This window comes from Schistocerca gregaria, chromosome 2 (assembly GCF_023897955.1).
Source record: "Schistocerca gregaria isolate iqSchGreg1 chromosome 2, iqSchGreg1.2, whole genome shotgun sequence".
NCBI classification, from domain to species: domain Eukaryota; kingdom Metazoa; phylum Arthropoda; class Insecta; order Orthoptera; family Acrididae; genus Schistocerca; species Schistocerca gregaria.
In genome coordinates, this window is record NC_064921.1 from 763,494,087 (window position 1) to 763,519,851 (window position 25,765).

At 41.8% G+C, this 25,765-nt stretch overlaps 1 protein-coding gene across 9 annotated transcripts in view; it reads left to right on the forward strand.

Moving 5' to 3' along the window:
• LOC126334984 (ATP-binding cassette sub-family C member 4-like) overlaps positions 1-25,765 on the forward strand; it is a 302,418-nt gene that overhangs the window by 189,558 nt on the left and 87,095 nt on the right. For all 9 annotated transcript variants that reach the window (XM_049997791.1, XM_049997788.1, XM_049997787.1 and 6 more), the window contains 3 exons: positions 16,037-16,219; positions 20,198-20,484; positions 23,209-23,392. In XM_049997791.1, coding sequence (XP_049853748.1) covers positions 16,037-16,219; positions 20,198-20,484; positions 23,209-23,392 — 654 coding nt within the window. The remainder of the gene's footprint in view (positions 1-16,036; positions 16,220-20,197; positions 20,485-23,208; positions 23,393-25,765) is intronic.

Sequence of the window (25,765 nt, forward strand, 5' to 3'; positions counted from 1 at the left end):
GCAGCTTTACTTTTACGTTTTATTCGTGAGGGTGGGTTTTATCATGTGATCGAAGGTTTAGCGCATGTCCTTTGTCCCTCTGAGTCCTCCACCCTAGTTATTTCAGGGTGGAGGTTATAATGTGTTGCATAGTGACTGGCTTCTCCATTTCATTCTCATGGCCAGCCAGCCGTGGTAATCTGCTCTCTTGTTTTGATTAAAGTTTCTTGCGTCTCTATGTGGTTTTCTTGCAATTTTGTCCATTTTAGTGTGTGTTGCCCTTCTGTTATTCTTGTGGTTTTCTCCTTTCTTCCAGCTGTGTTTTGTATGTCTGGATTATTTTACTCCCACCCTTGTGGAATTATTTTCATCGGAACGAGGGACCGATGACCTAGCAGTTTGGTGCCTCCCCCCTTCCCCCCCCCCCCCTCTTTTAAACAAACCTACTATAGAGGATGACCAGACGTCAACTTCCATAAATAAACGTGGCCATGCCATTGGAAGGTATGAAATACTTATAGTTAAACTACCGTTAATGGTTGTTTTATCCAATCGTCCATCGGATTATTTGACTAGCATGCTTAGATTCATTCTCCAGTTAATTGCCTCCCGAAAAAACTCACTATCTCCGCTGTACTGACTAGGAAAATACTCACAGCACTCACTCAACAGAAATACTGAAGTGGCAGTGCGTGTTACACGTTGTAGACCCAGAAGAGTCATCAGGCATGGCAAGAAACTGCTGGAAGCAACGTGCAAACTGAATCCAGACACTGTGAACTGTCTCAGCTGACCTACGTTTGACTTAGCTTGTGACACCTTTCAAGTGAGCGGGATGAACCAGTGCGGTATTGAATTCGTCTGCAATACTAACAGTCGGTACGGTACACTGACCAGTCAGTCGAGCATGTTTCTGTTCAGGGGCTATTGAATGGCTGTAGGCTCTTGGACGTCAGGGACGGATTAACCTAAATCTCCACCCTCCAAACCCCAAGTAAAGCCCATGGCAGAAGGTACGTGCTATTGTACCAGTTACTAGAATTTTTTCCCAGTTCCGTTCACGTATGGAGCGCGGGGAGACAGCTCAAACGCCTCCGTGTGTGCTGTAATTAGCCTAATATTGTCCTCACAATCCCCACGGGAGCGATACATATGGAGTTGTATCTTAGGCTAGCAAAACTTAACAATTTTCAGCGAATCATTAGCGGGGAAACCTCATCAGTTCTCAGTAGCTGCATAGATAAGTATTTCTCATGCGGAGCCTCTGGCATTTCAATGGATGTGATTGACGTAGACGAATGGGACACAACGTTATGATAGTTCTTCCTTGCGTGTTAATGATCAATGTCTTATTGTCTGTGCTTTGTAGAAAATTGACCAAGGCTAAGGGTCCATCATCTGCTATTGCAGCAGCGTACCCGTAGTGTGTAGCTACGCCAGCTATAATTGGTCCTTGGTAAAGCACTCTGATTTCCAACGCTATGTTGCTGTTGTGCAGACGGATCGGAACAGTTAGTGGCTGAAACTGATGATAGGCCTTAAGTTCGTGGATAATTTCAGAAACGACGTTTGACCTTACATTCCTTTGATACACATTAAAACATTATTTCATCGAATATACTACCACAAATGTTTCTGTGTATGCTTAACAGGAGACTGTATAGTACCACGCCAAGTGTTACATAGATCCGTTGCTATCGTCTAACGATCATGCAGTTCAGGAGCGTGTCATGTTAGAACGGAATCTCCATGAGGCGAATCAAAGTGCAGTTCCCTGCTTGTTGACTTCACTGCGTAATAACTCGGACCATCTTAGAGGCGATCAGTTGAAGAGTGACACGATATGACTACAGCTGAAGCTGGACGATAGTCCAGAGCTACTACTTACGTTACCAACTATGGTCACAGTATCTTCAACAGGGAGGCACACAATTTATTGGAAATTCATGTCGATGAGAGTACTGACAAATATTCAACGGTAGCGATGCCTTGTCAGTCCCTTGTTAAAATTGCACCAGAAAGTGCCCCCAATGCAGTCCGAAGAGTATTGCAACTAGGGAGATCGTAATACCGTAACAGTTGACGCTGTAGGTTTTAAAAGTCAATCACAATGGGATAGTCCAAACGTTCCGTATACTGTCAAAGTTGTGGATCGTGGACTTGGAATAAATGGTGGAGCAACTTCATGAACGTGTGCAGTTCCTGTAATTAGAGATCATTCTGAACGACTCACTTCTCCTGTTGCGTACCAGCTTAAGTCTCGTGCTAGAGTTCAAATTTGAAACATTGCTTGAAATGCTGCACCACAGGCTGTGACACGCAATCTGCAAATAGCAAATGGAAACAAACAGTAGTTAATTCAGGGGCATACCTACTGCTTAAGGGATTTATTTACTTGGAACGTTTCAGAATTCGAAATTTCGGTGCTTTCGCCGTGTTTTGTAAATTAATATTGTTCACTAATACATAGAGATAATTCAACACAGACAGCAATGTAATATCGGTAGACTCCGTGTTATCTTCTTTCAATAAACAATTTCTGGTTAGAAAATATTTATTATGAAATATTTCCGTGCACCCAAGAGCCTTTGGTGATAGTATTTTTTTCTTTTTAATTCAATATTAATTCAACAAATTCCAACCAAATGTCAGGACGGACTTATTAGTAAGTGAATCTCTGAACTTCATTCCTTTCGGTTAACGCTCGTTTCACACTGCTTTCGGCAAACATGACGTCATTTTCAAGTCATGCAATACCGATGACCACATGATCGGCTATCGACATGGGCGTTCGATATGGGCCTCTCAACACTTCATGCGCGGACACTGGAGATTTACAAAATCACGACACTCTTTGAATGACTTATTATAATTATTGCCGTAATAAAATTTAATACAAAGATTTATCGACAGTTAATGCCTACGTATAAAAGTTCTCTCTCAGGGGTGAGTTTTATCGTCAATAATTTACAAATTAAGCATGAAACACGCTTGTTTTATGATTGCCAGTATCCCATTTAAAGGTAACGGAGAATTGAAAATCACAAACACGTTACCATTATCATTAAACTTAACAACGTAACAGAGATATTAGCCTTCAAGAGAGAATATGATAACCAAGATTGGAAACAAACTATTACATGATTAAGTGCCACCATAAGGGATAACGTCATGGTTACTGTGGTCAAAATCTGTGGGTTTGCATCCTGCCACGTGAAAATATTTTTTATCCTCATGTTTGTTTTGTTAGCATGTTCTGTGGCATTTCTCACAAATATAATAAAAGTATGTTCTGCAATATTCGATGTTACCTTCGTTTTTTCTGGTTTGAGAACCAAGGCTAAAAATACATATTTAGCTATTTCGGAGTGAGTGGTCAGGCAGGAACCTATTAGGAGAGCTTAAATTGCTGCGAGTGAATCGAGGAGCAAAAACTTTCATATTCTTCAGTGTCACAAAGTCGATAGCCGACAACGCGGTCGTCGATATTGCACGTGACTTCAAAATGAAGACACGATTGCGGAAAGTGCTGTGAAACGAGCGTTACCCGAAAGGAGAACAAAGCTCAGAGATTCTATTACTCAGTACTAAGTCGTTTATGTAAGAAATCGGCGTTAGTGAACTAGTGTGAGTCAATATGTGCCCAAGTACAACGATTTTAAATAAAAAAATGGAAACAAAAACTCTGAATGCCTCCTCTACTTTGGGCTCTAAGGTTGTACAGTTCAAACAAAATTACACCTCTCCATGTGTTGGGAGATCGCGTCCCACTATCGTTTCCTGACTTAGTGGTCACTCACCACCTCAAAGCAGAAAGTAATAATACTGTGACGTGCTTGGACAAATGTTTCCAATAGATTACTATGTACCGTTGTGGGAGAAATCCCCCACCAAAGAACGTATATATTTGTTGGAAACTGAGCATTAAAGTCGCAGACTTTCAGAATATCCGAAACGCAACTACTCTGGTCCTGTCAATTACAGAAACGTAGCGTAACCTACAGTCTGTCACATTAAAATGCATGCTTCTTGGAATAATTATTTTGATCTATCTGCCCACCATAAATTGTTGCTGTAACCCTTTTCTCATCGGTTCCTATCTTATGTAGTATACAATTTCGACAGAAAGAATTAAATGTATCTTCTAATGTAGATTGGAAAACAGAGAAAAAGGGAAATTCTTCACGTTTGGGGGTTCGAAAAGCTTATCTGTAGATACTCATCAAAATCAAGAAAAGTATATCTCTCAATATAGAAATTTTGTGTGCATGTAGCTCTGATCATTCGTGCACCATTTCAGTGAGTTCTTAGATATTCGTTAATGCAATTGTACTGGTGAAAGAAACTAAATGACAGTGCACTATGTCATTTAAAATGGGAGACGGTGGGAGGACGATTGACTGAAGCAAATGTATCAGAGCCAGCAAGTGTCACATGACTGAGAGGATGAGTTTCAAAACTGTTGATGCCTAACGTGACTAGTCAACTCGTGAAAGGGGAACAATAATGGATGAAAAAAATGTACATCGACTGAGATGGCTAACGTTGAAGTGGCGGTCAGAAAGTACAACTGCACTAACAATAGGTGACATCAGAACTTACTGACGTTCTAAGTTCCGTATTCTGGCTTTGATCAGACTAATTCGATAAATACGCGAATAGATTTTGTCACTGTCAGTCACTGGACTATATCATAATCAAGCGTTTCTCGTCTATTTTACACTTTCTAATGCATACTTATACCTCTCTTTTTATTTTCGAAATTAAGTACTATATTTCTTGATGAATAGTCCCCGAAAATATCTTTCAAGGAGTCGAAGTACAGAACGGCGAACGTTTTTTCCGTGTTTAGACATCTCCCAAACAAATTATTTCTTTTTATCCATTGTTTCACTGCTACTCTTACAAGAAACGCTAACCTAAAATTTGGAATATGGTAAATGGACCGATGACGAATAGAAATGAGTTCCGTCCAATTACGATTGACGCCTCAATATCTGCACATAAAAAAACCTTAGCAGAACATTCTATAACATAGCACAAACTACAAATCTGTGAAACATCTGTATAAGCTTTTATAATGCGATATCGTAGTAAATAAGAACTGAACGTAAATGTCATCAATCCGAAAGTTTGTTAGGGCACCACTGTGCTTTACTAGGCCGGTTCTATTGGAGGTGGTTCTAGGCGCTTCAGTCTGGAACCGCGCGACCTCTACGGTCGCAGGTCCGAATCCTGCCTCCTGCTTGGATGTGTGTAATGTCCTTAGGTTTAAGTAGTTCTAAATGCTAGGGGACTGAATACCTCAGATGTTAAGTCCCATAGTGCTCAGAGCCAATTGAACCGTGTTGGTAATCTTACTTCTGTGCGGCGGTTGAACTGATTTCCCCAGCCACTTGTATGGGAACATACCGTTGAATATGGAATGCGGCTCCCAGTGCGGTTTGACATGTTTCACTTTCGTGGGTATTGCTAGAAGTGAATGTAGTCGTCACAGATAAAAATCCTAGGACTTACCGAGGATTGATCCCTAGGTCTTTGCATCCTTAGCCTGACAATCACTAAGCCGCCAAGCCACACCGTTAAACAATGAATAGTTAACTGTAATGGAGAAACGGATAGGTGACCTCCAGGAGGAGCAGTTCGGATTCCAGAAAAATGAACAAGCGAGGCAATACTGACCCTTCGACTTCTTCTAGAAGATAGGTTTGCCTTCGCTTAACCTATGTCTATAGCATTTGTAGACTTGCAGAAAGCTGTTGACAATTTTGGCTAGAATACTCTCTCTGAAATTCTGAAGGTAGCATGGGTAAAATACAAGGAGCGAAAGACTATTTACAACTTGTACGATGGTCAGACGACAGGTACACTCGGCTTTGCGCATGAATGGGAAGTACTGATTGAGAAAGGCGTGAGACAGGGCTGTAGCCTATCCCGATGTTATTCAATCTGTACTTAGAGCAAGCAGTAAGGGAAACTAGAAAAACCTTTGACAAGGAATTAAAATTAAGGGAGAAGAATTAAAAACTTCGACAGAATTTGTGTCACTGGCAAGCCTGACAGACAGCAAGGACTGGGAAGAGCAGTTGAACGGAGTGGACAGTATCTTGAAAGGAAGAAATAATAAAAAAAACAAAACGAATATATAAAGTCGGGCGATGCTGAGGAATTAGATTAGCAACTGAGACACTTAAAGTAGATGAGTTTTGCTATTTGGGCAGCAAAATAACAGACGTCCTAAACAGAGATGATATAAAATGTAGACTAGCATTTGCAAAAAAGCGCTGCTGAAGAAAAGATGTGTTCTCATCGAATATTGATTTGAGTGCTACGAAGTCTTTTCTGAAAGAATTTCTATGAAGTGCAACCATGAATGAAAGTGAAACATGGACAATAAACAGTTTAGACAATATGAGAATAGAAGCTTTTGAAATGTGGTGCTAAAGAGGAATGCTGAAAATGAAGTGTAACTAGTATGGAGATACCGAATAGAATTAAGGAGAAAAGAAATTGTCGCACAAAGTGACTAGAAGAGGAGATCGGTTGATAAGATACATTCCAAAACATTAAGGGATAGGCCTAACCATTTAGTATTGGAGGAAAGCGTGGAGTAAACATTCTAGAGGGAGGGGCAGCTCATTATAGTAATCAGATTATGAAGGATGAAAGTTTCAGTAGTTATTCGAAGGTAGAGGCTTGCAAGGGGTAGAGTAGCATGGAGAGCTGCATGTAATCAATTTTTGGATTGAAGACCATAACATCATCATTCTAAAGTACATACCGATGAGCGTGAGTCACTGACAACGGAAGCTGTTCTGAGAATTTTCCCATTAAAATGTAATCAAAGAACATTAACAGTTCGTAAGCCAGTCTTACTGCAAAATGATTCTTACTGAATGCTCCAGTTTGTTCTGTACATATTTACTTACGAAAACGCGACAAGTGTTGCAACGACCAATGTAATAGTCGTGAGAAATCATTTAGTATGAAACGAAAAATGCCTCTGTATTAGTAGTACAGTCATTCACACACGCAGATCGCCAAAGCAGATAGCGGCGATTGCTGTTAAAGAATGCCGCTCGGGTCGTGAACCTAATTAGCGGACTTGTTACGCGGAATTCTGACACACAGCCATGCGCCATGGGAATGACTCTGTGAATTACTTCAGCCGTCACCGAGGTGCTGCCACCAGCAAGTTAACGGAATGAAACTGGAAGAATAAGATGATGAACTTTGAAGAAAGAATACTGGTATTAGAAATTCAGGGGATGAAAGGTATGGAACATCAAAATTGATTCAAACACTGTGAGGAATGTTCTGTCTAATAAGTTCAGCAACTTAACATTCTAGTAAAACCGATACAGGTTTAATCTGCCAAGCTGCCATGTTGTTTGGACTACGCTACAGAAGTTACACGGAGCTTACAGTTTACCGTAGACTGCAAATCAGTGTTTTTTTTTACATTAACAAACTTGGTCAGAAGTCAACGAAAGGATAAGTAACAGACAAATTTTACTTCAGTTAATCAGTTATTTCTCTAATGTCGTAGAAGAGAATACTGTGTGTCCATGAAATATTCGAATCTATTTTTCTTGAACCAGCAAACAGCAGTTCTCTTCCTCATCAACTGGTCGAATGATCATATCCCCCTAGTAACAAATAGACAATAGTAGGTGTTACGGCGAAGGCACCTAACAGACGAATATTACGCTGCATATGTCTTCCAAAAACAAATAGTTGGATTTTTTGGCGATAGTTTCAATTACGTTCTTTTGCACCAGAGTTAGGTCTGTATCACCGTTGTGGCCACATTCATAACTTGTGTTCTTGAGTTGGTGTATACTAATATGTACTCCTTGTAAGCAACTGCCTCAGGGAAACGCTGCTGCTTTGAGCAGGTCGATCAGCAGTTGATCCTTGTTGATGTCCCTCTGTTTCACAAACGGCCCTTTTTGGACAACATGTGGTTATAAACTTAATGACCTCCTCCCTTAGTGGGAATTAGTGAAGTTCGGTGGCAGGAGGAACAAGACTTCTGGTCAGGTGACTACAGGGTTATAAGCACAAGATCAAATAGGGGTAATGCAGGAGTAGGTTTAATAATGAATAGGAAAATAGGAATGCGGGTAAGCTACTACAAACAACATAGTGAACGCATTATTGTGGCCAAGATAGATACGAAGCCCACACCTACTACAGTAGTATAAGTTTATATGCCAACTAGCTCTGCAGATGACGAGAAAATTGAAGAAATGTATGATCAAATAAAAGAAATTATTCAGACAATGAAGGGTGACGAAAATTTAATAGTCATGGGTGACTGGAATTCGGTAGTAGGAAAAGGGAGAGAAGGAAACATAGTAGGTGAATATGGACTGGGGCAAAGAAATGAGAGGAAGCCGCCTGGTAGAATTTTGCACAGAGCACAATTTAATCATAGCTAACACTTCGTTTCAGAATCATGAAAGGAGGTTGTATACATGGAAGAACCCTGGAAATACTAAAAGGTATCAGATAGATTATATAATGGTAAGACAGAGATTTAGGAATCAGGTTTTAAATTGTAGGACATTTCCAGGGGCAGATGTGGACTCTGACCACAATCTATTGGTTATGACTTGTAGATTAAAACTGAAGAAACTGCGAAAAGGTGGTAATTTAAGGAGATGGGACCTGGATAAACTAAAAGAACCAGAGGTTGTACGGAGTTTCAAGGAGAGCATAAGGGAGCAATTGACAGGAATGGGGGAAAGAAATACAATAGAAGAAGAATGGGTAGCTTTGAGGGATGAAGTAGTGAAGGCAGCAGAGGATCAAGTAGGTAAAAAGACAAGGGCTAGTAGAAATCCTTGGGTAACAGAAGTAGTATTGAACTTAATTGATGAAAGGAGAAAATAAAAAAAAGCAGGATATGAAGCAGGCAAAAAGGAATACAAACGTCGCAAAAATGACATCGACAGGAAGTGCAAAATGGCTAAGCAGGGATGGCTAGAGGACAAATGTAAGGATGTAGAGGCTTATCTCACTAGGGGTAAGATAGATACTTCTTACAGGAAAATTAAAGAGACCGTTGGAGAAAAGAGAACAACTTGTATGAATATCAAGAGCTCAGATGGGAATCCACTTCTAACCAAAGAAGGGAAAGCAGAAAGATGGAAGGAGTATATAGAGGGTCTATACAACGGCGATGGACTTGAGGACAATATTATGGAAATGGGAGATACGATACTGCGTAAAGAGTTCGACAGAGCAGTGAAAGACCTGAGTCGAAACAAGGCCCCCGGAGTAGACAACATTCCATTGGAACTACTGACGGCCTTGGGAGAGCCAGTCCTGACAAAACTCTTACCATCTGGTGAGCAGGATGTATGAGACAGGCGAAATACCCTCAGACTTCAAGAAGAATATAATAATTCCATCCCAAAGAAAGCAGGTGATGACAGATGTGAAAATTACCGAACTATCAGTTGCAAAATTCTAACGCGAATTCTTTACAGACGAATGGAAAAACTAGTAGAAGCCGACCTCGGGGAAGATCAGTTTGGATTCCGTAGAAATATTGGAACACGTGAGGCAATACTGGCCCTACGACTTATCTTAGAAGCTAGATTAACGAAGGGCAAACCTACGTTTCTACCATTTGTAGACTTAGAGAAAGATTTTGACAGCGTTAGCGGGAATACTCTTTCAAATTCTGAAGGTGGCAGGGGTAAAATACAGGGAGCGAAAGGCTATTTACAATTTGTACAGAAACCAGATGGCAGTTGTAAGAGTCGAGGGACATGAAAGGGAAGCAGTGGTTGGGAAGGGAGTGAGACAGAGCTGTAGTCTATCCCCGATGTTATTCAATCTGTATATTGAGCAAGCAGTGAAGGAAACAAAAGAAAAAATCGGAGTAGGTATTAAAGTTCATGGAGAAGAAATAAAAACTTTGAGGTTCGCCGATGACATCGTAATTCTGTCAGAGACAGCAAAGGACTTGGAAGAGCAGTTGAACGGAATGGATAGGGTCTTGAAAGGAGGATATAAGATGAACATCAACAAAAGCAAAACGAGGATAATGGAATGTAGTCGAATTAAGTCGAGTGATGCTGAGGGAATTCGATTAGGAAATGAGATACTTAAAGTAGTAAAGGAGTTTTGCTATTTGGGGAGCAAAATAACTGATGATGGTCGAAGTAGAGAGGATATAAAATGTAGACTGGCAATGGCAAGGAAAGCGTTTCTGAAGAAGAGAAATTTGTTAACATCGAGTATAGATTTGTCAGGAAGTCATTTCTGAAAGTATTTGTATGGAGTGTAGCCATGTATGGAAGTGAATCATGGACGATAAATAGTTTGGATAAGAAGAGAATAGAAGGTTTTGAAATGTGGTGCTGCAGAAGAATGCTGAAGATTAGATGGGTAGATCGCATAACTAATGAGGAGGTATTGAATCGGATTGGGGAGAAGAGAAGTTTGTGGCACAACTTGACCATAAGAAGGGATCGGTTGGTAGGACATGTTCTGAGGCATCAAGGGATCAGCAATTTAGTATGGGGGCAGCGTGGAGGGTAAAAATCGTAGCGGGAAACCAAGAGATGACTACACTAAGCAGATTCAGAAGGATGTAGGTTGCAGTAGGTACTGGGAGGTGAAGCTTGCACAGGATAGAGTAGCATGGAGAGCTGCATCAAACCAGTTTCAGGACTGAAAACAACAACAACAACAACAACGACCGCCTCCCTAGAGATGATAGTGTGACTACTAACTCAACGATAATCTTTGAGACCTGTATAGTGATGCTGGACACACCATTTCCCATAATGAAGAGATCACAATGGTCAGTGTCACGACAAAAGCCAGCGACATCTACAGAACAATGAGCTACAGAGCCTACAACTACTTCAGCAGTCACTGAGAAGTTAGTTTGTATCGTAAATTTCTGTTAGTGTTTCTGTCACGTCAGTTCATAGATGGGACCGTGCACTGTGCATTCAACGAGGATGAAGAATCATGAATGAACTGAAAGGCTCTCGACAAAATACTGGTACTCGAGTTGGCAGGATGCTCTTTGTGCAGTCGCTTGGAGAGACATACGGGTGTCATCACAGGGAAGTAATGGGAAGAGAGAAATTGGGCGAATGAAGGCTCTCGAAACGTCGACCCACCATTTTGGATCGAGGTATGACGCTTCACATCTTCGTTTGTGGCAGAGGATTGCGTTTAACACCCAGAAATCCAGGGATATAACATTTCAGAGGTGATGTTGGATATACTTAATCTTCGTCAACAATAATGCAAGTCGTCATCGATTTACACGTAGGTGACACCGTTCACTGCATAATCTAGCCAGTAAAGTGTCCAGTATTATGTCTGAAATGCACTAGGTTCATAAATATTGGGCACTTGACTGTAATTCTCACTGTTCGTTAGATATGAAGCACGTTTATTTTAATGTAATAAGTGTTATAATATTTACTGAACATAGTGTCCTTCGACATCTACAACTTTCTCACACTTTACGGGTAACAATTTCGTGATGAAATTGTTTTTAGTTTTTTTTTAGGTCATAAACTCATGGAGCCAGTTTTCGAGAACGTTATGTGTTGTTCAGAATGGCCATGGTGCATAGACTGAAACAAATTGTAATCAGGAGGGGGTGATATCTATTTACCTGGTGGGTTGTGTGTGACGTCTCCTCGGAGTCCCTTCAAGGTTTCCTTCACTCGATTTGCAACATGAGGCTTGGAAATGTCGTGAAGCAGAAAGACTTCGTCATGGCTGAGCATATTGCAGCCATTTGTTATTTAGTGCGCAGTTCAAATTAAGTAATTTTGCTACGTAGCGTTCAGCATTCACCGTTTGGCTCGGCACATCACACCGACCAGAACACATTTTGCCACCCACCTCAAAATCGTCACTGAATCGTCGAAACCAATCTCTGTACGTTATGTCCGATAGAACAGCTTTTTCACACGGTCGCACTAGCGAACGGCGACTTTCTGCAGCAGGTTTCTTAAGATGGAAGCAGGAGAGTAACGCTTCCCGCAAATACTACTTTGTAGGTACAAATTATTCCACTCGAAAGTCACACACTGATGTGAAAGTATGTCTGTACCCTTTATTAGGTATCGTGTCGCTGTCAGCCATGCTGCACTAGTGAAACTGCCGGCCGGTGTGGCCGTGCGGTTCTGAGCGCTTCAGTCTGGAGCACCGTGACCGCTACGGTCGCAGGTTCGAATCCTGCCTCGTTCATGGATGTGTGTGATGTCCTTAGGTTAGTTAGGTTTAAGTAGTTCTAAGTTCTAGAGGACTGATGACCACAGATGTTAAGTCCCACAGTGCTCAGAGCCATTTGAACCATTTGAACTAGTGAAATTACAGTCCTCCGTTCAAGAGCGAGAATTAATTCGAACTGTCAGTAGCATCAACTCGGCCAACACATTGCTGTCAACAAACTTCAATAAAAGCCTTTTTCATGAATTGAATATAATGTTCTTAAATATGGAGAAGCTTCGCATAGACACCATCTGCTTTAACTACCAACATTCGTCGGCGCTTGAGCGCTAGTGGCTTCTGCACGGCCAACAAAATTACAACACTAGAAAGAACAGTACCTCCAGCATTAAATAAAATGTTCCTGTATACTACAGAAGGAAGAAAAATGACCGAATTTGGAGGTATACAGTTTGCAAAGATCAATACCCATATACCACATAAAAGCAGTAATGGCTCTAACCTAACTCTACATCAAATCTAATTGAAACTGGAGAACAAATACGGGTACGTCATTCCATACTGATTGAAGTCTATGTTCGAGTTCATCACTGCTAGTGGCTGACATCTGGCAGCTTGCCAGACGTTTTCAACGTGTGAGAATCCGGAGAATGTGTAGGTCATGGTAACATCTGCATCGAAGTATGGCAGGGGAAGACAGGAAACGTACGGTGTTGCCTTATCTCTTTGAGAAAGCTCAAAATTGGTCACAGATACTGGTACTGACATGTCTGCAATGTGCCTGATGGCCACCCGTACCATCACACTAAATGCTGGATTCTTCGACAGTGAGGATTGCAACATTACTTCTGCTCAGGACCTCCACACAGGTGTACGTCCATCGTGGCACTGTACATAGAATCGGGACTCGGCTGAAAAGATTATGCAGTGCCAATCATGTACTCAGTGTTATCGCTGGATGCACCACTGTCGGGATGTATCTCTCTGGTGACGCATCGACGGAGCTAATACAGTCATCTTGCTAAACAGACTGCAGTGCTCCGTACTTCTTCGCACTGTTGGTGTAGACAGTAGCCTTGCTGCAAACAACCCAGTTCCTTGACCCCAGGAACGTGACGAGGCCGTATGGTCCACATAATGATAAAATATAGTGTCTGCAGATCACGATCCTACTGATAACGAATTCCAACATGGGCTAATGTACGTTTCTCCTTAAATGCAGAATGTTAGTGACGTTACACATACCTACTCTAAGCAGCTGTGCTAAGTGCTAATCATTTGCATTTGCGCGCACGCGCGCGTGGGATCATGGAGATAGAGAGGGCACTTTAATTTGGCATTTGTTGCATACCGCCTAGATGGTGTTAAAATTTCAATGATCCACTGTGTATTTAGAGTAGTGTTCTACTATGGATGGGATTTTAAGTATTTAACTTCGTTTGAAATTTGTACCTTGGGTTTTAGAACTGTAGTTACATCTTCTTCAAGAAAAAAAATAGACTGGCTGAGTGAGATTAAGTCATGTGAACACAAAATAAGCAGTCTCGCATATGCGTATGACTCAGTTGTGATAGCAGATTCGATTGAAAGTTTGCAAAATAATATTTCAGAGCTAGATCAGAAATGTAAGGACTATGGTATGAAGATTAGCATCTCCAAAACGAAAGTAACGTCAGTGGGAAAGAGATATAAACGGACTGAGTGCCAAATAGGAGGAACAAAGTTAGAACGGGTGGACAGTTTCAAGTACTTGGGATGCATATTCTCAAAGGATGGCAACATAGTGAAAGAACTGGAAGCGAGGTGTAGCAAAGCTAATGCAGTGAGCACTCAGCTACGATCTACTCTACATCTACATCCATACTCCGCAAGCCACCTGACGGTGTGTGGCGGAGGGTACCCTGAGTACCTCTATCGGTTCTCCCTTCTATTGCAGTCACGTATTGTACGTGGAAAGGAGGATTGTCGGTATGCTTCTGTGTGGGCTCTAATCTCTCTGATTTTATCCTCATGGTCTCTTCGCGAGATATACGTAGGAGGGAGCAATACACTGCTTGACTCTTCGGTGAAGGTATGTTCTCGAAACTTTAATAAAAGCCCGTACCGAGCTACTGAGCGTCTCTCCTGCAGAGTCTTCCACTGGAGTTTATCTATCATCTCCGTAACGCTTTCGCAATTACTAAATGTTCCTGTAACGAAGCACGCTGCTCTCCGTTGGATCTTCTCTATCTCTTCTATCAACCCTACCTGGTGCGGATCCCACACTGCTGAGCAGTATTCAAGCATTGGGCGAACAAGCGTACTGTAACCTACTTCCTTTGTTGTCGGATTGCATTTCCTTAGGATTCTTCAAATCAATCTCAGTCTGGCATCTGCTTTACCGACGATCAACTTTATATGATCATTCCATTTTAAATCACTCCTAATGCGTACTCCCAGATAATTTATGGAATGAACTGCTTCCAGTTGCTGACCTGCTATTTTATAGCTAAATGATAAGGGACCTATCTTTCTATGTATTCACATCACATTACACTTGTCTACATTGAGATTCAATTGCCATTCCGTGCACCATGCGTCAATTCGCTGCAGATCCTCCTGCATTTCAGTACAATTTTCCATTGTTGCAACCTCTCGATACACCACAGCATCATCTGCAAAAAGCCTCAGTGAACTTCGGATGTCATCCACCAGGTCATTCATGTATATTGTGAATAGCAACGGTCCTATGACACTCCCTTGCGGCACAACTGAAATCAATCTTACTTCGGAAGACTTCTCTCCATTGAGAATGACATGCTGCGTTCTGTTATCTAGGAACTCCTCAATCCAATCACACAATTGATCTGATAGTCCATATGCTCTTAATTTGTTCATTAAACGACTGTGGGGAACTGTGTCAAACGCCTTGCGGAAGTCAAGAAACACGGGATCTACCTGTGAACCCGTGTCTAAGGCCCTCTGAGTCTCGTGGACGAATAGCGCGGGCTGGGTTTCACACGACCGTCTTTTTCGAAACCCATGCTGATTCCTACAGAGTAGATTTCTAGTCTCCAGAAAAGACATTATACTCGAACATAATACGTGTTCCAAAAACACTCTTCTGCAAGAAGGAAATCAGTACCAAGAATAAGTTATCTGTGCACCGTTCAATCTTTCGACCAACTTTGTTGTATGGGAGCCAATGCTGGATGGGTTCAGGTTGCCTTATCAACAAGGTTCAGGTTACGCATATGAAAGTAGCTAGGATGATTGCAGGTACTAGTAGATGGGAACAATGGCAGGAGGGTGTCCACAATGAGGAAATCAAAGAAAAACTGGGAATGAACTCAATAGATGTAGCAGTCAGGGCGAACAGGCTTAGATGGTGGGGTCATGTTACACGCATGGGAGAAGCAATGCTACCCAAGAAACTCATGGGTTCAGCAGTAGAGGGTAGTAGTAGTAGTGAGGGTAGACCAAGGAGAAGGTACCTGGATTCGGTTAAGAACGATTTTGAAGTAATAGGCTTAACATCAGAAGAGGCACCAAAGTTAGTACCGAATAGGGGATCATGGAGGAATTTTATAAGGGGGACTACAGACTGAACCCTGAAAGGCATAATGTCTTAGATGTTTATGATATATGATTTGATGATGATGGTGGTGGTCTGGTTTGATGGTGGTGGTCTGGTTTGATGGTGGTGGTCTGGTTTGAATGTCAAACACCTTTTGAATGGACTTAATATTGTAATTGCTGCTGTTGTTTCATGAATATTCTCTACTTGTAGGTACCAATGTGAAACAGCTGCATAGTTCGTGTGTTGTTGACGGCAGATGTGTGTTATTGTGTTGGTTAGGAGTTCCTGCTGAAGCCGGAGGTGCGCGACGTGGTGCAAGACGACGGCCTGCAGCGTGGCGAGGTTTCTCTGTCGCGTGCGACCGCCTCCTGGGACGGCAGCCATAGCTCGCTGTCCTCTGTGTCTCTGCGCATCCTGCCGGGACAGCTGTGCGCTCTGGTCGGCGCCGTCGGCTCCGGCAAGGTGGGTCAAATGAGCATAACAGTGAAGTACGTGTCAGCAGGCACTGCTCGGTAGGAATCCAGGATAAAACTGGTCAGTGCGTTCTGTATTTCTAAGTCCACCATGTCGTCGTCGTCGTCGTCGTCGTCGTCGTCTACAGTCCGAAGATTGCTCTGATGCAGCTCTCCGTGTTACTCTACGCTGTGAAAGTTTCTTCATTCCCGAATAACTACTACACCCTACATTCTTCTGAATCTGCTTACTGTATTCCTCTCTTGGTCTTCATCTAAGATGTCCCCCTCCCCACGCTTCCCTCCAATACTAAATGCGTGATGCCGTGATGTCTCAGAATATCCGTCCTCCTTTTAGTCCGGTAACTCCACAAACGTCTTTTCTTTCCATTTCTATTAAGTGCCTCCTCATTAGTTATATTATCTACCCATCTAATCTTCAGCATTCTTCTGTAGCACCACTTTTTAAAAGCTTCTAATCTGGTCTACACTGTTTAATCCATGTTTCATTTCTATACATAGCTACACTTCGTATAAATAGTTACAAAAGACTTCCTAATACCTGACAATATTAGATAAAAAATTTTCTTCTTCAGCAAGCTTGCTTAACATTGCTAGTCTACATTTTTTGTCCTCACTACTTCGACCATAGCTTATTTTACTGCCCAAATGGCAGAATTCATCTACTTTCAGTATCTCGTTTCCTATTATCATTCCTCAAGCATCATCCGATTTAATTCACCTATATTCCATCCTCTGTTTTGCTTTTGTTGGTGTTTATTTCATATTCTCCTTTGATAACATTGTCAATCCCGTTAAACTGCTCTTCAATGTGACTTCTGAAATTTTCCCGGCGTATTTGTTCTTCTAATAATTTCCGGGTATGCAGCCGGATCCCGTCGACATTCTGCCACGATATTTCGGCCCAGAGACGTCCGGCCATCATCAGGTGAGTACACAAGGTGCAGTCGCGGTATTTGTGCCGATTCCGTGACTGCACCTGGGCTCTTCAGTAGTTGTGTACTCACCTGATGATGGCCGGACGTCTCTGGGCCGAAATATCGTGGCAGAATGTCGACGGGATCCGGCTGCATGCTCTTCAATGTCCTTTGCTGTCTGACAGAGTTAAAACATCATCGGAAAACCTCAAACCTGTTTTTTCTTCGCCTGAACTTTGTTCTCCACCAATTTTTACTTTGATTTCCTGCTTTCTCACTGTAGAGATTGAATAATAAAGGGGATAGGCTACAACCCTACCTCACTAGCTTCGTAACCACTGCTTCCCTTTCGTAACCTTCGACTCTTATAACTGTCGTCTTGTTTCTGTACTGCTTTTCGCTCCCTGTATTTCACCCCTGCTACTTTCAAAATTTCAGAGTAAGTATTCCAATCAACGCTGTCAAAAGCTTTCTCTAAATCTACAAATACTGTAAACAAAAGTTTGTGTTAATATATTTTGGAAAATAAGTCGCAGGGTCAGTATTGCTTCGCGTGTTCCTACATTTCTCTGAAATCCACAGTGATCTTCCTCGATGTCGGGTTCTAAGAGTTTTTTTCATTCTTCTGTAATATTTCGTGTTAGTATTTTGCAACCATGACTTACAAAACGGATAGTTCGGTAATACACCTGCCACTATTTGCTTTCTTTGGTACTGGATTTATTACATTAGTCTGAGGTTATTTCCCCGTCTCATACATCTCGCACACCAGATGGATGACTTTTGTCATGACTGCCTCTCTCAAGGCTATCAGCAGCTCTGACGGAATGTCGTCTGTCCCTGGTCCCTTGTTTCGACTTAGCTGTTTTACTTCTGTCATTCTTCACGCAGTATTTTATCTCCCGTCTCATTTTCATCTAAGTTCTCAACAACCTCTGGGTCTTTTAAGCTACCCATGTTCCATCTCCTTAATTTCATACCTTTCTCTAATTTCTTCAGTTTTAATGTACAGTTCATAGCCAGTAAATTGTGGTCAGCGTCCACAGCTGCTCCTGTAAATGTCTTAAATTTTAAAATATGGTTCCAAAATCTCTCTCGCCATGATATAACGAATCATAAAACTTCAGATGTCTGCAGGTCTCCTGCTAGTACACAACTTTCCTTTGATTCTTAAACCAAGTGCCAAATTTGAGCAGGCGGCTTCCTCTTATATTCCTCACCCCATATTCACACACATTTCTTCTTTTCATTTTCCAACTATCGAATTACAGTCCTGCATAGCAATTAAATTTTCTTCTCCCTTAAAAAGCTAAATAATTTCTTTTATCTCATCAAACGTATCTCCAATCTCTTTATCTGCAGAGCTAGTTGGCATATAGACTCGTACTGCTGTGGTGGGTGTAGACTTCGTGTCCATCTTGATTATGGTAATGCGTTGATGATACTGTTCATAGTAGCTTACCTACATTCCATTTCCTTATTCATTACTAAATCGACTCCTGCATTACCCCTATTTGATATTGTATTATAACACTGTATTCAAGTGGCCGGAAACCTTGTTCCTCCTGCCACCGAAATTCCCTAATTCCCATTATATCTAACCTCACCCCATTTATTTCCTTTCGTAAATTTTCTAACCTACCTGCCCGGTTAAGGGATCTAGCATTCCACTCTCCGTTTCATAGAACGTCCGTTTTATTTCTCCTGGTGACAGCGTCTTGAGTAATCCCCATCCGGAAATCCAAATTGGATTTTATTTTACCTCCGGAATATTTTACCCAACCGTATAGCAGAGCTGCAGCATCCTAGGAAAAATCAACGACTGTAGTCTCCCCTTGCTTCCAGCCGTTCGCAGTACCAGCACAGAGGCGATGTTTGCTTATTTTACAAATAATCTGTAAGTTGGTCAGAGTTTTGGCCATGCAATCCCTGCTGCCCCTCTTCAGGAACCACACTTTTGTCTCGACCATCAACAGTTACCCTTCCGTTGTTGTTGCACCAACGTTACGGCTGTGTGTATCACTGAAGCACACTATCTACTCCAACAATAAGAATGCCTGTTACTCATGTAAGGAGGAGTCTTTGGGAATAGTAAAAACAGAAATTCATGCCATTTGGAAAGGAACTTAAGCGAAAAGTTTATATTTCAAGTTCGTTTACACTAACTAGGACAATATTTTGTACTGAAGTCAGTACAAATCGTAACCGCATATTCGCAGTTATTTCGCAAACGGCTCACAGGCTAAACCATGTTCACCGGAACGCATCTGAATACTACTACTATGAAAAGTATACAAAAGTTTTACACGCTAACCCTTGACTGGGCGCCCGGGCGGCCGCTTGCATCATTTGGATGTTACCTGGCCCTGGATGTAATAGAAATGGTCTACATTTATGAAGTGTTTGAATCTATCGCCATTTAACACCATTAGCCTATACATAAGTTACACTCGAGCTTTATTGTGAAACTGTCGGCTCGTTTAAGATTACAAGCTTCATACAAGCATTAGGATTTTTGAGTCAAGGAGTGCTGTTCATTGCGCCCTTTAATAATTCTCAACTGAATGTTTTAAGATCAGAAATCAATAGTCGGGAATGAGTAGCAGAGGCCATGAATTAGCAAAAGTAAGGTGAGCGTTTACCGGATTCTTTAACTTCGTCCTGTGGCCATTTGCGAATGAAACAGGGAAGTGGTGAAACTTGTTGCTAGAAGTAACCTCGGCCGCACGCCTTACTGTGACTTTCGGAGTATTGGTGTAGTCCTCTTGTCCCTATTTCATAATAGTAGGGCGCTATAGAATGCTAACATGTGGCACTACATTAACTGCTCCAATGGCCAAAAATTCCTAAGGGAAAGCAGCTGAACAGCTTATGGCTGCTGACATAGAAAACTAGTCATTGCCGAATCCTCTTACGAAAATGCAAAATATGCCCACTCTCTTGCAGACTGAAAAATAATGGTCGGAAGAGATATTTCCATTCTCTCTCTCTTTTCAAAGGCTCAAAGCACCGGTGCGGATGACTGACTCTTCTTGTGCTTCCTGTTACAGAGTTCAGTGCTGCAGGCACTGCTGGGCGAGCTGCAGCCGTCGGAGGGCCGCGTGTCGTTGAACGGCAGAGTGGCGTACGCGAGCCAGGAGCCGTGGGTGTTCGCGGGGACCGTGCGCAACAACATCCTGCTGGGCCGGCCCTACCAGCACGAGTGGTACCGCAAGGTGGTGCGCGCGTGCGCGCTGGAGAGGGACTTCCAGCTGCTGCCGCGCGGCGACAGCACCGTCGTGGGCCAGAAGGGTGCCACCCTCAGCGGGGGGCAGCGCGCCCGCATCAACCTCGCCAGGTACTGTCGTCTTTACAAGTATGTGTCTCAGCTGGGTGTGAAAGTGGTGAACTTGCTGTAAGTAGATGCTGGTATCTTCTGCACAGTACTGAATTCGGATGACCATTATGAAAACGTTACTGTGAAATATAAATAACTCAGAGGCAGAAAAAAACTCTACATATACCTAATTGCATGTTACACCTCTATATGCCATAACAACCGATATTCACTGTACATGGATTGGGGGAGGCAGTCAGTGTGGGGTGTCATTATCCGCCCAGCCTTGACATTACTAATCCTGGAGGTTTCTGATATTTCCTCTGACGTATGTTGTGTTTAATTCTGAAAGTATATTTTATTGGCATTCATGGCTAGGAACTTAGAGGGCCAGTCAAGATGTGAGATAGCTCCTGCACGTCCTTCCTCCAGTTGGTGCTATAATTGACCTGGTGATTTTATAGCCATCAAGATGAAATTTTAACTATAAAACTCTTGTGTCCAGGCAATACTACTTCTCAGGGATTTTCTCTGCCTCGTGATGACTGGGTGTTGTGTGACGTCCTTAGGTTAGTTAGATTTAAGTAGTTCTAAGTTCTAGAGGACTGATGACCATGGATGTTAAGTGCCATAGTGCTCAGACCCATTTGAACCATTTTTTGCAATCCTACTTCCACCTGGTCAAAACTGTAGGTTCTTTGATTACTCTAGGACCATTGCACTAGAACACATGAAATATAGTTCACTTTATTACATAAACGAATAAAAGATTAACTTAACTTCGACAGTTTCTTGCAACAGGAGTACTAGCTAATTCACAACCGTCACGGACTAGCAAAGCATCACTTGATGCACTAATTAACGAACTATTCTCTTGAAGTACAATGTTCGACATTAACAAGTTCATCTGAGCGTTAACTACTCATTGGTCATAGACGATTATGATTCTGCAGTACATGAGGTCCCTATCTGTGCAGATCTCTTGCTGGCTGGGCGCTGTTGTGGCGAAAGGGAAGCGTGTTCTTAAGGAGCGTCTTCCATACGTCGTTGCAAATTGCCGCGAGTCCTCGTTAATGTCATCGCGTTGCCAACTTTGGTACAGGAACACAATCTCCGTACGGTACCAGAAAAACCTTACCAAGCAATTCGGTATGGCATATCTAAGGTACTCGTCACATCAGCATTCTGCTACCAAGCAATGGATGTATGTCATCGGCTCTCCTCCAGTTACCAACGCCACTTTCATGCCTACATAAAGACATGTTTATAGAGAGTAAGACTGCACTATTCACACATACTTTCTCCCAAGCTTCTGGCATTCCTCAGTCCACTGTTTCTTTTCCCCAATATAACTGGGGAACCTTTACTAAGAGTGACCAGTCAGCTGTTCTAACCATCTTTGCTCCAATAGTCGTTGTAGTGAATCTCCTTGAAAATTACCACCGAAGGCCAAGCATTGACTTACCACGACAATTACTGCCTCCTACCAAAGCAACTGTTAGCCAGAAGTGGCGAAACTCATTGGATACTTCGGTCTATAATTACTGTTTTTCCTAACAAGTCAACTGAAATTTCACGTAAAGAGTTTATCTGTTGGTAAATCATTAAGACAGTACCAAGCAATGCACCAGTGAAACCAGCATTTCATTTCAGAGGAGGCCCTCTGGTACATCTGAAAGCTATCATCCAGTTTTGTCATTCCGTTACCTCGGTTTTGCTTACACCGTGGTTCACAGCGAACGAGACAAATACTAATGTTGCACCATCTCCGGGTATCTCACGTTGCGCTACTGTAGCAGTTGCCGCCAGCCACCTAGTCCCGTGCTTATCTACAGGCTTCTGAAATTGTCTTCTATACGCCAAGTGGCTAATTTTTCATGCGGTGAGCTAATACTAATGGTGCGACGAATACAGTATTTTTCCAAAAGACTGAAAGAACTTACCTATGCAATGGAGGCACACATCTAATTGGACAGTGTTGCCAGCGGAAATTAAAATTAAAATTCCTTAATAGCATAAGAGCGCAGTACATACATTTCACATTTTAACCACATTTCACACTCATATCTTCTGCAGGCATCTAACCTCTTCCGTCTGCTTTCGAGAGCTTATAAAATTGCACCATCACACCACCACTCAAACGACAAATCTCCAGCCTGTCTTCATTTGACTACTTCAATGGAATACATATCTGGAGTACGTAGTTCCATTAGAGAATTAAAGAATCTATTTTGTAATCATCTCATCATAAAAAAATCACGTTTGTAATGTAGCTATCTCAGTAGCATCTTATGGGCATATTGCTAAATATAAATCAAAATGAATGTGCTCTTAGTGGACTGCCAATCTGCGAAATGCAGTAAGTTTCTTTTAAAAATACACAGATACTAAAACATTTGGTGGAAACTGGAAATCTGTTGCGGATACCCTGCCCTCAACCCGCCTCTCCCCCCACCCCTCTTTGCCACAAGAAAAGACCACAGCACTGAAGCAAGAAACGCAAATAACAAAATAAGAATACGTTACTAGTCTACCTGCCATTTGATTAATTAAGCAATATGAAGAGTGTAATGTTTATCTTTGAAACTTTAGGCAATAGTTTCACCAGTTACGCATTCCAACTTTGATCTATCTCCACTTGTACTAAGAAATCAGCGCAATCTCCTAACAGCTTTGAAACCCAAGTATGTGAGACGTGCCGTGGTTTTAGCATGATTGGTTTAAATTTCGTTTATCTCGTTCCAGGGCAGTATATGGAGATGCGGACATTTACTTGCTGGATGACCCACTGTCTGCGGTGGACACACACGTGGGCAAGCATCTCTTCGAGCAGTGCGTGTGTTCTCTGCTCGCTAACAAGACGCGCATCCTTGTCACTCACCAGATCCAGCATCTGCACGCCGCCAGCAACATCATTGTCCTCAACGAGGTGTGTATTAGTAGACAAAACCTTAACAGCGGCTTCGCCGGACAATTAGTTGTGACACTCAACGAAATGTTTTGTATCTGAACACTGCTAGCTGGCTGAAACGAGAACCTTCATCAGTGGTCCTAAAACTTCAAATTAATACGAAATTTTCGGTAAAATTACAGTGTCTCTCTAAGGTATGTTACTCTCAGTAGTCAGATGCATTTTTTTATTTTCTACGCTAACAGGTCTGAAGCATTGGCTGTTAATCAGCAATGATTAAATACACATCACGCACCTTACGTAGTGGCAGAGAACTTGGGTCATATTTCTAAACTAAACTAAACAGGATGTCAGTACCTGAAAATAGAACGCACATAGGCGTGTTAGACACTAAAGACGGCATTTATGCTGCAAAGCAAATGCTAACAGTCACAAAATAATAGTTGATGTAGTAGAAGTACAAAGTATCGGTGTTAATCGGACTTCGTTAAGTGAAACGAAGTATTTTAAATAATAAATATTTGAAAAGTCGGTCGTCAGGACATCTGGTCAAAACACTGTGTCAGAAAGCCAATACGGTGAGTTTGCTATTAATAATGCAATGAGCAAGAGAAATTAAGATCCATGTTTCGTGAGAAAAACTCCTTTGGTAACCAGCTACGCTCTAAAAATCGCAGAAAAAATATGGATCCAATGTTTCTGAAAACTGTTGTTGCATCTCCCGTGTTACTAGAGGAGAGCCCAGGTATACCACAGATATACCACCACTACCACGCTGTGTCATATTTGCGGTCAAATCTCGTGAAGTGGATTTTTTTATTTTCCGTACTTGAAGCTAAAACAAATTAACATCTCCCTCGTGTAAGTGCAGTATAGCGATCCGTTTAAAGAATTACTTATAGCAACTTCAAATTCCAGAAATTATTTTCTCCTTCAAAGCTCTAACCTAACCTAAGGGTAGCAGACTATAATCTAGAAATGAAAAATGTTTCTAATAACTTTCACTGTATTCCGTTAGCCAAAAAATTACTAAAATATCTTTCTGCCTTGATATCAAACATTTTCTGCATCATGCCTTCCTTAACATCTTATTTTCACGAAATCATTTCAGTGTACATACGCTAACATGTCATCATTCCCGAACATCCTGCAACACCACCTTCTCCAAAGGGCCACGGAAAATTATTTTTATGTAGCTAAATTACAATTATACACACGCTATTCGGTTGAAAGTCACTTGCATGTTTAAATCACTAACAAATATAAATTGCGTTGACGATCAATAGAAGAGTTCTATAGCAAATGCCTCGCCTTTCGCTGAGCGTTTCTTTCTCCAGAGCTTATAGGATTTTTGGGCCATTAAAAACAAAATTTTACCCAATCTTTTTCCACTCAGTAGAAAACATTTCACTTGAGCTGCGAACTGAGTGCTGAGGAAACTATATCTATTTTTAGGGCGCAAAACACGCAGCTCCCGAACCGAATTAGCTAATCATCCCATTGGAAATTCACAAGAAAATATGTTGACTTACAGTATCGCATCCACTAAGTGTGACTTAAAGAAATTGGATATTTTTTCCTCTAGCGCAGCGTTTGACACACATTAATCTATGCATTACTCATTATTAACCAACTGAGTTTTCAAAAGTTTACTATTTATCACACATAAAGTACTACAGAAATTTGGCGACAGAAGAAAAAGAAGATAAACGTCATTAGGTTTCTTGGAAGCACTTACAGCAATGAACTTAATTCATTATTCTCAATCACCAACATGCCCCCCCCCCCCCCCTCCAAACCAAGCGACCACACCTCACCACGTGTTCTGAGATCTCGGTTCTTGACGAGAACGTTCTCTTCCTTCTGAAGCGTATGTTGAGATAAAGCTTTGTACTGTGCGAAACGCATCAGATGGATCGGACATGAATTCATTCCATACTTCGCTTTCACTCTGTAAGAAATCTAGTCAACATTGTTGCAGGTAGTGACTAAACATGGAACATATGAAAAGAGGCAAGCGGTCACCCAAATGGCCTCTCGTAGAATTAGCCAACTAGCGTGCCTGTGAGTCTCCGCTATCCTGAAGAAACAAAAAACGTGAGCATGGTTGAAATAAATGAGCAGCGAACGTGAGTACTCCTTGGTGGTCTTGGGGGCCCAGACCATAATGGCTAGCACGAAGTAGCTCTCTTCAGAATGACACTCGAAACGCTTATTTCTATGATACATGAGTAAATGTTCCCTATTTCCACCCATAACTCAAATAATGGAGGATTGCAACTGCCAAGGAACTAAGGGCTGCAAATTCCAACCTTTTTTACTTGTCTTCCATAATCCACCTGCTGTTGGTCACAACACTGTCAGAGTTCGGCTGTTAAAACTTGTATAAAT